General features: G+C 38.3%; 1 protein-coding gene across 1 annotated transcript; it reads right to left on the bottom strand.

Annotated features, from left to right (window-relative positions):
* Positions 1–1529: 1529 nt before the first annotated feature.
* Positions 1530–2558, bottom strand: LOC124779116 (52 kDa repressor of the inhibitor of the protein kinase-like). Its single transcript, XM_047253692.1, has one exon. The coding sequence runs from the start codon at positions 2556–2558 to the stop codon at positions 1530–1532; it is 1029 nt and encodes a 342-aa protein (XP_047109648.1).
* Positions 2559–15005: the final 12447 nt, after the last annotated feature.

Below are 15005 nucleotides of genomic sequence, written 5' to 3'. Positions count from 1 at the left end.
GTCTCTTTTTAAGAGTTAATGTTGTGAGAATATTCTGAATTGCTCTCGTAAATGGACATTTTGAGGCACAACGCCATGTCAGTAAGTGCACCACTGCTGAGAGATGTTAATAGGTGCTTAAAATAAATAATAACAATTTCAGATTAGTAAAAATAAATTATTTTCTCTTTTTAAGTAAGAATAAATCGTTCATTTTTGCCTGCCTTAACACATTTTCTTGCTATTTGCACTTTTCTCTGTTAGTTCCCTGAAAAGTGAAAAAAACAGGGCTTTACTTTCTATTTTGTAAAGTAAAAACTAAATGTACACAACAGTTTCCACAACCCATAACAGATTCATGTCTTAACAAATTTTTTTGAACTTTGGTTGTAAGGATGATGTGGCTGTTTTATTGTTACAAACATATTAATGTAGTTTGAAATACTGTTGTAAATTTAATATTAAGAACAAAAGAAGGCATACAATTGTGGAAGTCAGTTCTGTTACTAATAATGTGCAAAACTTGACTACTCACACACCCGCATTACTTAAACAGAAATTGAATTCGTCTCGGGTCCTTCCCATAACTATCTACCACTTTTTCGATAAAGGACTCCTCCTCTGATTTTATCTTATCACAATGAACTGACACCATACACAAACAACTGAGTCGATTATCTGCCATGGTAGTTCTTAGCCACGTTTTCACACTCCTGTGAGTGCTGCAAACAAACATGACGTAGGCCTATACTAATTCATACAGTGTAACCCTCTTCCATTACTCTATTGTGATAATATTTCAAACAAGATTTAAAAATAATTAGAAGAAATGTTTTATCTGACTTAAGAAATTGTTTCAAAGTCTTTCTAATTAAGTAATTACAATCAGAAAAATGTTACTGTGTTAATTAAGTACCTGAACGATCTTTCCGCAGAGCAGGTGGTTGCCAGTAAGCTAAGGGCTATCTTTGAAGCTGAAGCTATGGCGGGCATGAATTTGGCTTTGTCCTGTAGATCAGTCAGGCTTAATTGAGCAATATCTCCTTCAGTTACTTTATTGCGTTTCCACATACTGATCCATGTCCATGCTTCTTCAGTGAAATCATCTAAAAGATCGCCATAAAATGTTTTGATATTTTCAATTATCCTTTTCATATCTAGGTTGCTTTGGGATTTCATTACCTTTGGGTGCAAGCAGAAAATCTCAAAAGATGCCTTGTTATCGTCTGAAAACCGTTCTTGCAAGGACTGGACTAGGGAATCCAAATGTGGAATAAAGAGAGATTTTCTGTAGTACTCAGTGACAGAAACTGATGGATGATTTGAATGACGCACTTGTCGTGCAACACTCACAGTTGTCAAATGCCAGTGACATCTATTCCAAGTGCACTATAGTTGCTTTCAGCACTTTTCATTATCATTTCAAATTCGACTTCCGCATTTTCTCTGTCATCCAATAACATTTTTACAATTCGTTGAATGTGTTCTGAAACTTCTAACAAGTTAATGTTTACTGATTGTAGGATATTGGTGACAGGTTCTAGTTTGGCTCAATATTTTGCTATGACTTTTAATGTAAGAATAAATGTTGGAGAAGTAAGTGTGCAGTAAAGTTGCCAGACTTTCTGACCAGTTTCATGATCTCCTTCTTTATGTAAAATTGCTAATGCTTCAACAATTTCTAAAAACTTATCATTAAATTTCCTTCTAGACTTATGCTTCTCAGACCAGCGTGTCTCACACAGTTTTTGAAGGTTCCCAACCAGGACTTTCCTTTGCGTGCTCCCCCGGAAAAAAGAAATTCCTTCTTTGATAGTACCAATGGCATTTCTAACCTCTGGTAAGGTGTTCAAATCATTCACAACTAAATTAAGTCTATGGCTAGCACAACGATAGAAGCGAGCCTTGGGATATTTCTCAGCAATTATCTTCTGTAATCTGCCAATTTTACCGGCCATCGTACTGCACCCATCATAGCCTTGTCCTACCATTTTATCTTGATTTAAACCCCAAGCAGATGAAGTAGATATTATTGTGTTGGAGATATGTTTTACATCTAACCTTGCTAATGGTGTAAATCCAAGGAAGACTTCTCTGACAACATTAGTTGCATGGTCAAAATAACGCGCAGAAAGAGAAAGTTGTTCTGTGCCTGCAATATCCATTGATTTGTCTGCCAAAACTGAAAATGATTCTCTGTTATTGATGGTATTAATCAAATCATTTCTTAGTACTTTGGCACATAAATCATTATGGGTTCTATGAGAAACATAAGTAGCATTCTTAGGTGCATCCTCAAAGCGTTTCCACAGTGTTTCGTCACCTGACTGTAATCTAAATTGTAACAAATCATCAAATACAGCATTTGAATTTGTTTCTCCTCTTAAAGGTAAGTCATGTAATGCACAAAACAATACACAAGAAACAATTGATTTTAACTTTGCACGATTAGTTTGTACTAATTTTGGAAGATTCTCATTGGCGAGTTCTTCCACACTTTTAGTTTTGTTTGTCACAACACTAATGACATTATTTGACTTTTCTATTGCATCTTTATGCCACTCGGAATTCATATGCATTTTTGCACATTCATGGAACTTTTCGAAATTTGTGAATGGGCGGCTTATGAATGTACCATGATGACTACCATGCGTTATGTGTGGGCTGAAAAGCACACAAAAGTTGCAGAGGGCACCTTTAACTGCTTTAGAATATACTAGCCATGGATATAATGACAGCCGGTCTGGTTGAAATGTTCTTTTTATACTGTCTATGTCATTCTTAAAATTATAACTTTTTCAGGTTGTCATGGATTCAATAAAATCCTATACTTTAGGCAATTGTCAATATTCTTTTTTTCAATGTAATTTCAGACATCGGGAATACTGAACAGGATACTGCTACCCTTTTCATCAATGCACTTGAAGCCAGCAGAGGTAGTGGCTTCGTCTTTATTTCCTCCATCAGCACAACTACTGGAATTTTTAATAGTGATGGTTGCATTTGATTCACCAATTTCCTGTGATACCTCATCATAGACACTATCTTCTTTGACACCTCCACTTTCATTTGTAGTTTTAATTCACTTTTGAGGTACAAAAAACTTATGTATATCTGTCATTTTGGCACTGTATACGCTGCGCTTTTGCATTCACAACGCACAAACGTCTATGCAAACCACTGTCCACTTACAAGTCACATTGAATTTACACAACCCTTAACGCGATGCGATGCCGAACCTAGCTGAGCGATGACTAAAGAACAGAAGCTGAAATCGTATCACAGTGGTGGGAGGGAGGGAGGGGTCTTCGTTCAACAATGAAACAGTGCGTGTCCATTAGACCGCAAGCCAGCAACTTTGAGGTTCACGCGATCGTTTGGCGCAGTTTCTTGCGATGGATGTGGAAATATTTATGGGAAATATTCCTATTAGAACATAGCAACACTCATCTAGAACGTTCCGGAAATGTAGGTAGCTCACACCACACCCTGCTAGATCATGTCTGTTGACGGTAGTTCCAATGACAAATATTGCCTACTTCTACAGACAAGTAGTATTAATGGCCACACAGTACCCTCAAACACTTCTTCAGCAAATGAAAAGGAACATAATACAATACACTAATTTAAATTAGCATCTGACAATTGTTAACCATTATTTGAAATTTGAAAGAATAACAGACTCAAGGGAGGTAGCCTTAAGTTTGAGGAAATTGTGCTGGAGAGACTCATGCACAAGGGAGGATACATGAATGTTTACACTGGAAATGCCAATCAGGAAAGTGTCCCCGGAATCGCATAATCCTCTGCTGATACGATTCATGAGACAGACTGTGACAATTAATAAAACTGCGGTTGGCCACAGCCACATCAACATTGGAATCAAAACAGTCAGAGACACTGGACTTCAGAATGTCATAGAAAACAGAGTCTGGACCAGCCTAAGGATGCAGCTGTTGTATAAGCTGGTATACAAAGGGGCTGGCTTTGTCCGATGATAAGTGTTTTGCCGGGTGTCACCTGTCAGTCTGTGGAGAAGGAAATGCTGTTCCATCTGCATTAGGTATCACAACCATGGCTTCACTTTGTGGTCAAACACACGGAAGGGAGGCAGTGTCTGCGGGAACTCCTGGTTGGGGTTGAGGGTTGTGTCACTGTGCTTCAAAACCTCCAGTGACAAGTGCAGCCGACCCATGAGCTTCACCAGAAGAGCCCTGTTGGCCCTCTACATCTGCTGGAGGATCAGATGGGTAAGGTCTATAGGCACACCTGCCAATGACATAGTGACAATAACAAAGGAGCCCTATCTTTAACAGTTATGTGATATTCTTGAAAATGAAGAGTCCCGACTTGGGGCAATTTTCCAGTAAGTAAGTGATTATACTCATGAATAAATTTGTCCACACAATCATTTTTTCTTCACAAATGTAAATTCTGCACTCTGTTGGCATTTCAAAACAAATAGGAAAAATCCTTCATGACAATAAAGGGAAGACTTCTTGGACAACTTAAAGTTCTCAGGAAAACAACACAAATAAATATTTGTGTGAGACTATCCTTTGAAAAGTTATCTTGAAAAAAGTAGCTATCTTCTTAGATTGCACAGTAGGCAGAAAATTAAAATCCCATCTCATGAGCAATACCAGGAGTCTGCGCCTCAGACTTCACAGCTGGAGCAGCAGGTCACGATGAGCATTGGTTCCAGATGGCAAGGACGTCATCAAGTCTGGGCGGTGACATGATGGTGGTGAATTTCTGCTTCCCTCTTGTGCATGCCCTCAAATCTAGCCTGCTTTCTGCAGGAAGGAGAAGTTCAGCTGGCTTCTGCTAGTGTTCCTATGGGGCTGGAGCAATGACATAGCAGTGTGACAATGTGGATTGGTAGCATTGTAGGAGACCACAGAAACACAATACTTTGATTTCTTCAGTTGTGTTGAATCATCATGTTTCCAGTGCTATGACTGTTCTTTTGTCTGTGTGTTGTAGTAATGGACCCAATATTCATCTGTGGTTACAAACTAAAACAAAATCCATGTTGGTTGCTCTGAAAAGAGGTCAAACATAGTTCACACATTTCCATTCTGTTGCATTTGTGATCCTGTGTTAAGAGTCACGGCAGCAATCTAGCACACAGTTTTCTCATATTCAATTCCACTGTTAAAATGTGATATGACATTCAGATGACATACTTATAGCTTCAGCAGTTTCAAGCATTTTCAGTTTCCATTCCTCCAAGACAATTTTATGCACTTCTGCAGTTACTTCTGGGATAGTGGCATCTGCATTTATTTCTGGGTTAGTGGCATATCTTGGCTGATGACTAAGCAAATTATCATCAGAGTTTTCCTGACCAAACTTAAACTTATTTGGTCACTTGATGACCACTGAATATGAAGGAGCAGAGTCCTCCAGTATGACCAGAAAATCAGTATGAGTTTCCTTTGGTTTCATACATTTCTTTATTGCAGTATTTTCCATCCTCCACAAACTGTGTAGTTGCAGGTTTTTGCATGGTTGCACCAAGTGGTGTCACTAACCACACATTCATGGTGTGTCTTCAAGATAAGTGTGGATATGTATGATTGAATGGACCTGATATGTTACAGTCTAGAACAATAACCTACTATAATCGATTGCTTGACTTACACTGAGGTGACAAAAGTCATGGGATACTTCCTGATATCATGTCGGATCTCCTTTTGCCTGGCATTGTGCAGCCACTTGAAGTGACATGGACTTAACCAGTCATTGGAAGTCCCCTGCAGAAATACTGAGACATTCAGCCTCTATAGCTATCCATAACCGTGAAAGCAATGCCACTGCAGGATTTTGTGCCTGAACTGACCTCTCAGTTATATCAAATAAATGTTTGGTAGGATTCATGACGGGCGATCTGGATGGGCACATCATTCACTTGAATTGTCCAGAATGTTCTTCAAACAATCATGAACACTTGTGGCCCGGTGAAATTTCACATTGTCCTCCATAAAAATTCCATCATTATTTGGGTAGATGAAGTCCATGAATGGCTTCAGAAGGTCTCCAAGTAGCCAAACATAACCATTTTTAGTTAGTGATCGGTTTGGACCAGAAGACCTAGTCTGTTCTCCATAAACACAGCCTACAGCATTATGGAGCTTCCACTAGCTTCCACAGTTCTTGACAACTTGGGGTCTATTGTTTCAGAGGGTCTGTGCCACACTCAGGTCTTACCTACAGAAATCAGGAATCATCTGACTGGGCAACAGTTTTCTAGCCATCTGGGCTCGAACCAATATGGTCACAAGTGCAGCAGAGGCACTGCAGGTGATTTTGTGTTGTTAGCAAAGGCATTTGCATCAATCATCTGCTGCCATAGTCCACTAATTGCAGACTTCATCACACTGACCTATTGGATTCATTTGTTGTATGTCCCACTTTGATTTGTGCAGTCATTTCATACAATGTTGTTAGTCTGTTAACAGTGGCATCTCTATGTGAATGATGCTGCTCTTGGTTGTTAAGTGAAAGCTACTGGCCACTATGTTGTTTGTAGTGAGAGGTAATGCCTGAAATTTGGTATTCTCTGCACACTCTTGATACCATGGATCATGGAATATTGATTTTGAAAATGGAATGCCCCCTGTGTCTAATTCCAACTGCCATTCCACATTCAAAGGCTTTTAATTCCCATTGTGTGACCATAATCCCATGATACACTGTTTCACAGGAATTTCCTGAGGACAAATGACAGCTCTGCCAATGAACTGCCCTTTTATGCCCTTGTGTAGAGAAACTGCTGCCATCTGTATACATACATATTGCTATCCCATGACTTTTGTCATCTCAGTATCTGTTGAAGTATCTGAAATTCTATAACACATGTGACCTACCACATCTATTATAGAAGGGTATAGTTTACTTCTCTGAGTCAGTTCAGATGTTGGGAGTGCGCAGGCGAGGGTGATGTATTTCATACCCCTCAGGCTTTGAAAAGTATTCCAGACAGTTAAAGTTAATACAATAAAATCAATATGTGGATAGCACATTACGCTTGGGACAGGCTCTTCAATGTGATAGAGAGTTGACAGTTCAAGCTGTTGAATTGTTTCACATAATAGCTGACTTAACAACTGTGAGTAAGTACCCACTTGATAAACTGAAGGTAACTCCACTATATAAACATGAGCTTAGTGAAAGTTATTTTGTCTACTCACATATGAGAAGTCGACAGGAGATGCTGGGGAGGTATTGTCTGTCTGTAAACTCCAACTCAAGCAGTGCTCACAGTCAAGAATATCGTCTTTCCCAGAAGAAAACTACAGCTGCTGTAAAGGGTGACTAAGAATCAATTTCCTCTCTAGCAGTGTAGAACAGTGTGCAGATATTTATGTAGATTAGGTCCATATACATTTCTTGTGTTAGTGTTACTACTAACTCATATCTGCATTCCGTTCAGTGTTAATGCATTTGTTGTAAAATAAAGATCCCCCGAATATGTCTGGGCACTGGGGAGAGTAATCATAACTTTGTGGAACACCCTGTATTTGATTGTGAGGTAAATGGAATGGGGAATAACCTGCTCAGTGCTGAGTTTATGCAGACTTTTCAAGGAAGGAAGCTCCTAAACACAATCTGGCAACCTACCATCCCTTGCATTTCTACTCCATACATTCCCCCTTTCCTTGGTTACACCCACAGAACTGAATACGTCCATTAATACAGCTCTACTGCACTTAGATGTGATACATACATTTAATATGTGTAATCAACCCACTTCATTTAAAAATAAACATTGATTTTATACTGCTAAAACAATTATTTTGACAATGTGCAGTTTTTCTGTCCACTGTGACCTGGAAACTACAGGTATGGAGGAAAATAAATAGAACTTTTTCTGCAGGAAATTTAATATATAATATTTTTTGAGCTATTCAGTAACAACAACAAAAAGTGACATTTCAACAATCCCTCCTCCATGACATCCCACTAGTCGGGATTTTTAGTATGTTGTTCATGACACTCCCCTGTAGCACCGTGCAAAAATTTGTGACTACACAATTTCTTTTGCCTAGTTGACTTTTTCTGCTGTTTGATGACTGGGCTAAGGAAGACATCTGCACCATGAATCTCTGCCCAAGTGCACTTACACATCATGTATTTACCCATTAAGGATGACCTATTATTATGTGGGATCATCACTGCAATAGCTCTAGTATGCGGTAATGACTCCAAATTTTTCACACTAGCTTCATAAATGAGAAACATTATTGGGCCTAACGCATTCCCTTGAGGGACTGCAGTGTTCAATTATTCTTTACCTGAAAGATGTTCACGATGTGACTGCAACTGATAGTCACACAGGTCAGTCAGCCACAGTATTATGGTCTGCTGGGAAAATTGTGAACTTACAGTACAGGCCTAAAGGTGGCACTGCCAGCATGGTTAGTCAAGTAGCAAGCTTACAGCATCGGCTACAGTACAATACTGCTAGTATGAGGCTGTGACAGTCCACATAAAATTATAGCCCCTGATGCTAAAGATGGAGGCTGTGAGTTTGGGTCCTATTTATATCAGCAGTAGTTTCATCCCACTGTATACCCAATTTAAGTGTATGAAGCAGGGGTTTCTGATGTGATCCCACTGCTGTAACTTCACTGGACCTGCATGTAATGCTTAATCACTAGTACACAAAGCAGAATGTGCTGTTTTGTTGTGTGTGTTGTGGTGATGTCATGATTTCAGTGGTCACTTGTGTGATGGAATCTTTTGAGAACGTGTAAACAGTGTTCATCTATTATGGAATGTATCAGTTAAGGTGTCCCATATTTTCCGACTTTAATATTTTTGTGTGTTCTCCATCCTGTATTGTTCATGTGACTCTAAAACACATTTGCTCAAAATTCTGTTGCAATAGAAGCACTGTAACCTATGCCAGAGTGTGTGTATGTCCAGTGCAGTCAGTTATTTATTTGTTTCTGATTGTATCACATATATTTTACAGTCTCTGTTTAAGATGTCACAACAATTATGTGGTGCCAAGAGACATGTGTTGTTAGTGTGAAATATAAAATGCCAAATAACTATTACATAGAGAAGTTTTTTACAACATACAAGAAGTACAGTTGACTATTAATGGAAGTGCTGATCTTGTGGTTCCCAAGTACATATATTTTGGAAGAGAACAAGAATTCTATCAAGAGATATTCAGCATTATTCACAAAATGTTATAATTTTGCATTTGGGTTGGAGAAAATTGCAAAATCATCTCAAGACATGTTTGAGTGCTGTGAAAAGAAGTTTATAAATAATTTGTACAGTTTATTTGATACTGCACATTCCCATGCTCTACAGATAATCAAGTTGGAAGAAGACAAGATGGTTTTACTTCAACAGAAAAAGCCAGAGCATAAAGCCTAACTTGTAGGAGTAGACTGAATACTTGTGCATAAAGAAAAATGAGTGAGGCAGAGAAAATTGGAAGAAGAGAAAAGTCAAGAGCAACAAAAGTGCACAGCATCTTCTTCTGCATCTTGCACTATATTACTTTCATCATCACCTGAACTCTATAAGGAATTTCAAGTTCAGATGAAATTGACATTGGTAATGGTGAGTAATTTGAAAGTACTTCTGAGAGTAGTTCATTGGAGAATGCTGCTAGGTGAGGTACCAAAGATTTTACTACTGAAAAGTTTGGGGCTGCATTGGATAGGTGAGTGTAAGAGATTATGTATACAGGGTGTTACAAAAAGGTATGGCCAAACTTTCAGGAAACATTCCTCACACACAAATAAAGAAAAGATGTTATGTGGACATGTGTCCGGAAAAGCTTAATTTCCATGTTAGAGCTCATTTTAGTTTCATCAGTATGTTCTGTACTTGCTTGATTCACTGCCAGTTGGCCCAATTGAAGGAAGGTAATGTTGACTTCGGTGCTTGTGTTCACATGCGACTCATTGCTCTACAGTACTAGCATCAAGCACATCAGTACGTAGCATCAACAGGTTAGTGTTCATCACGAACTTGGTTTTGCAGTTAGTGCAATGTTTACAAATGCGGAGTTGGCAGATGCCCATTTGATGTATGGATTAGCACAGGGTAATAGCCATGGAGCAGTACATTTGTATCGAGACAGATTTCCAGAATGAAAGTTGTCCCAATAGGAAGATTTTCGAAGCAATTGATTGGCATCTTAGGGAGCACGGAACATTCCAGCCTATGACTCGCGACTGGGGAAGACCTAGAACGACGAGGACACCTGCAATGGACGAGGCAATTCTTCATGCAGTTGACGATAACCCTAATGTCAGCGTCAGAGAAGTTGCTGCTGTACAAGGTAATGTTGACGACGTCTCTGTATGGAGAGTGCTACGGGAGAACCAGTTGTTTCCGTACCATGTACAGCGTGTGTGGGCACTATCAGCAGCTGATTGGCCTCCACGGGTACACTTCTGCGAATGGTTCATCCAACTATGTGTCAATCCTCATTTCAGTGCAAATGTTTTCTTTACGGATGAGACTTCATTCCAACATGATCAAATTGTAAATTTTCACAATCAACATGTGTGGGCTGACGAGAATGTGCACGCAATTGTGCAATCATGTCAACAACACAGATTTTCTGTGAACGTTTGGGCAGTCATTGTTGGTGATGCCTTGATTGGGCCCCATGTTCTTCCACCTATGCTCAATGGAGCATGTTATCATGATTTCATACAGGATACTCGAACTGTGCTGCTAGAACATGCGCCTTTACAAGTATGACACAACATGTGGTTCATGCACGATGGAGCTCCTGCACATTTCGGTTGAAGTGTTCGTACACTTCTCAACAACAGATTCGGTGACCGATGGATTGGTAGAGGCGGACCAATTCCATGGCCTCCACGCTCTACTAACCGCAACCCTCTTGACTTTCATTTATGGGGGCATTTGAAAGCTCTTGTCTATGCAACCCCGGTACCAAATGTAGAGACTCTTCGTGCTCATATTGTGGACAGCTGTCATACAATACGCCATTCTCCAGGGCTGCATCAGCGCATCAGGGATTCCATGCGACGGAGGGTGGATGCATGTATTCTCGCTAACAGAGGACATTTTGAACATTTCCTGTAACAAAGTGTTTGAAGTCACGCTGGTACGTTCTGTTGCTGTGTGTTTCCATTCCGTGATTAAAGTGATTCGAAGAGAAGTAATAAAACGAGCTCTAACATGGAAAGTAAGCGTTTCTGGACACATGTCCACACAACACATTTTCTTTCTTTGTGTGTGAGGAATGTTTCCTGAAAGTTTGGCCATACCTTTTTGTAACACCCTGTATAAATTGTTTTGGTGACAGCAGGGGCACTTGGTCACAGTACTGAAGAGCTCTATATTAATATATCATCTTTGCATAGAATCAGACAGAATAAGAGCGGAGAACAGTCTGTACAAAAAAAATCAGCCTTCACAAGTGATATTCCTGCAGTTCTTACCATCCAGGGCATGGTAAACTGTTACCAAAACTGAATTTCAGGCACCCAAAATAAGAAAAACTTGGAATCATTGTTACATTTGGGGCTAGTGAACAATTTTTGGCATTCCAGAATTACAGAATCTTGCCTTCAAGATGGTGTCATGTGAAGATGTATGTGTTGATAAAGAGAACAGAAGTTACAGTGAAGTGGTGAAAAAGCAATTTTGTAGTGATTGTAGTTGAGAAATTCGGAAGTTAAATAAGAGCTTAATAAGTCTACAGTTCATAGTGAATGCATTAAGATGCAAACACACCCACCAAACAAGTGAAAATTCAGTGCTGTGAAAACTACAGACACCATGAGTTCCTGACCTCCAAACAAGTAGGCCTTAACTGCAAGACTGGAAACAAGTAAGTGCTTGAAAAGCAAAAAAATTATCAATCACGGAATATGAACAAAAGTTTGGTGATAAAAACATGTATAGTGTACTCTCAATAAGTGGTTGCAATGGTGGCAGTAAATTTATGTAACTTGATAACGAACTTAGTAAATGTAATTTTGAAACAAACATAGTGACAAATATGAAAATAAGATACAACACCAGATCCTCAGTAGAAAAAAACTGTAATGAATCTCTGAAAACTACCATAATGAAGTGTAATCAGCTTCCAAAAACTAATCAAAAACACACAGTTAATAAGGAATACAGGAAAAGTGCGAACATAATCATGGCAATGCAGTCCGTGACTCCTTCAACGATCTCTATAATTCTGGTACTCCAAAGCACACATGAAAGTGCAATATGATTTTACTCTCATATAGCCGTGGAAGAAATCTAGTTGAAATCCTAAATAACTCAAGCAAACATCTTCAAGTGATCAGTGTTGTGGCACCCGGCACAAAAACAAAAAACATTGTACAAGATGCTGATTTGAAAATTAAATTGCTGTGTAGCAATGATTTTATAGTTTGTGTAAGTGGTGGAAATAATGTGGGAAGTAATGAAGCTGGTGTCTCCATTGAAGCTCTGCAGAATTTCCTTGAATAAAATAAGCAGAAAAACTTGATTGTTGCTACTGTCCTGCATCGGCACGACCTGACCTATAACTTGGATATAAACAAGGAAGTAAGAAATCAAATATTATAATTAAGGCACTATGTAGCTCAGTTCTAGATATAGGAAAGTTGGATAGAGGTCAGAACACTAACCACAGGTCGGACTTGAAATATGCAGGAAGATGTTATTTGTGTGAAAAATTAAATCAAATAATAAAAGAAAGGATCAAACTGAAAAGTTTTATATATAAAAACAATTCGTTCATAAGTGAAAGCAGTCCTACAGAAACTTTTTTGGAGTAAAACAACTTTCACTATGCATATGTGAAGGCAAAGTACTTGATGACAAAATTGTAAATGATTGTAAACTCGAAACAATATCAAAAAACTTCCAATATATTACCAACAAAATTGAACAAATTTTCTAAGTGACAAGTAGTCCTCGTATTTGTCTTGTGACTGAACTAGGGTGCAAAACTGAGGAAATGTGTGGTATTAATTTAAGTAATTATAAAACTGAAAGTTTGTATTGTAATAAGCAACATAAAGGTGGTGGTGTTGGTATTTATGCCAAAAATAATGTCCAATGCGAAAAAATTCACTGGGTAGATAAATCTGCATGTGGATAGTGTTTAAAACAACTGAAATAAGAAGAAAGCTCGGAAAAAGCAGGTTAATAGTAGGTAGCCTGTACAGATCCCCTAACAGTAATATGGAAGAATTCTTTTGTCATGTAGAGGAACTTACTGATAAACTCTCATTTCATAAAAATCACACTTTGATTGTAGGCAATGTGAACATTGACTCCTTAACTAATGGTGTTAATTATCTTAGATATATTGATACGTAGCAGTCTTATAATTATACCCACGTGAATTCCACACAAACAAGAATAATGTGTGACGCTCTAACATGTATTGACCACATTATTACAAACTTAAGCAAGGAAGACCTTGTAGTTTGAACCATCAAGAACCAAATTTCAGACCATAGTGCATTAGTTCTAGAGCCTCATACAGACAAAGAAATAGAATCTCATGGAGAGCTATTTACCTATAAAAGAAAGCTAGATAATCATATGTTAAAGAAAACCCTGACATACATAAACTGGAATCAGGTAGGTCCATATGAAACAGAAGACATTAATAAAAAGCGGAACAGATTTTATACAATGTTAACCCATTGTCTTAATCAGGCATGCCCAGTGGTAAAAAAAAAGTAAAACTGACAGTTCCAAGTATCTTAAACTTCCCTCCAATGTGATAAAATTAATGGAAGGTATGGAGAATTTATATATCCTTTTTAGAGATACCCAACTGCAGTGCTTCCAATCCAAACCCAAAACTTCTAGACAAACCTACAGTGAAGCACTCAAGACATTAAAAGCACAAATGTATGCAGAACAGACGAGGTAGTCCACAAATATTATCAATACAGTGTGGAGTATATTGTAAACAAGGAAAGCAGGGGAAGTGACAATGCAGTGTGCAACAACATAGTAATTAGAGACAATGAAAAATTCCTGAGTGAACCTAAGGAAATATGTGAGAGCTTCATTGACCAATTTAATAAGATAATTAGGGGGGATGTGATTGACCCACTGCAGGCATTAAATACCAGTAATGCCAGTAATTCATTCTTCTTGAGGTGTGTTATGGAACTGGAAATCCTGAAAATCATTTACAACTTAAAAGCAAATACATCCAGTGGCTGGGATGACATCTTAGCCATATTTCTGAGAATGCAGCAGTGAGTGCACAAAAATGGAGTTACTACCAGTGTGCAAAATTATAGGCCTATTTCATTGCCATCAATACTCAGTAAGTTATTTGAAAGCTTACTTATTGATCAACTTGAATCATTTTCTGCAATTACAATTTACTAAAAAGCTCTCAGCATGGTTTCAGGAAGGGCAGGTCTACAATAACAGCTGTAGATTATATTTTTTCAAGTGGTACTGGATAAACTTGATGATGGAAATGAAGTCATTGGCGCCTTTATAGACCTATCCAAGGCGTTTGACTCTGTAAATCATTCCATTCTTCTATATACATTAGAAACTTATGGAGTCAGAAGAGTGCCAATAGACTTGTTAAGATCCTACCTTGCTGACAGGAGACAATGTGTTAAGCTGTATCATACAACTGGGGGACATACACAAACAGTAAAATCATGTTATAAAATTCTTAACTGTGGAGTCCCTCAGAGAAACATAATTGGGGCTTTTTTGTTAGTTGTGTGCATCAATACTAAAGTAATTCCACAAAATTCAAACCTAGTAAATTATGCCGGCGATACCTCCTTCTCTACAAAACAGTTAGCAGTGCAAAATAATACAGAACATTAGCCTCATCACAGAATATCTCACCAAAAACAAATTGGTACTACGTAAGGACAAGACAATTCTGATGGAGTTTCTGCTAAATTATAAGTCAAGACAAGTGGTTACTGAGCCAGAGCTATCATTTGAAACAATTCCTGGGTATTATAGTAGATGAACATCTTACATGGAAGGAGCACACCAGCTATATGTGT

This window comes from Schistocerca piceifrons, chromosome 1, assembly GCF_021461385.2.
Source record: "Schistocerca piceifrons isolate TAMUIC-IGC-003096 chromosome 1, iqSchPice1.1, whole genome shotgun sequence".
Taxonomy (NCBI): domain Eukaryota; kingdom Metazoa; phylum Arthropoda; class Insecta; order Orthoptera; family Acrididae; genus Schistocerca; species Schistocerca piceifrons.
This window is presented reverse-complemented; position numbering and strand designations above follow the sequence as displayed.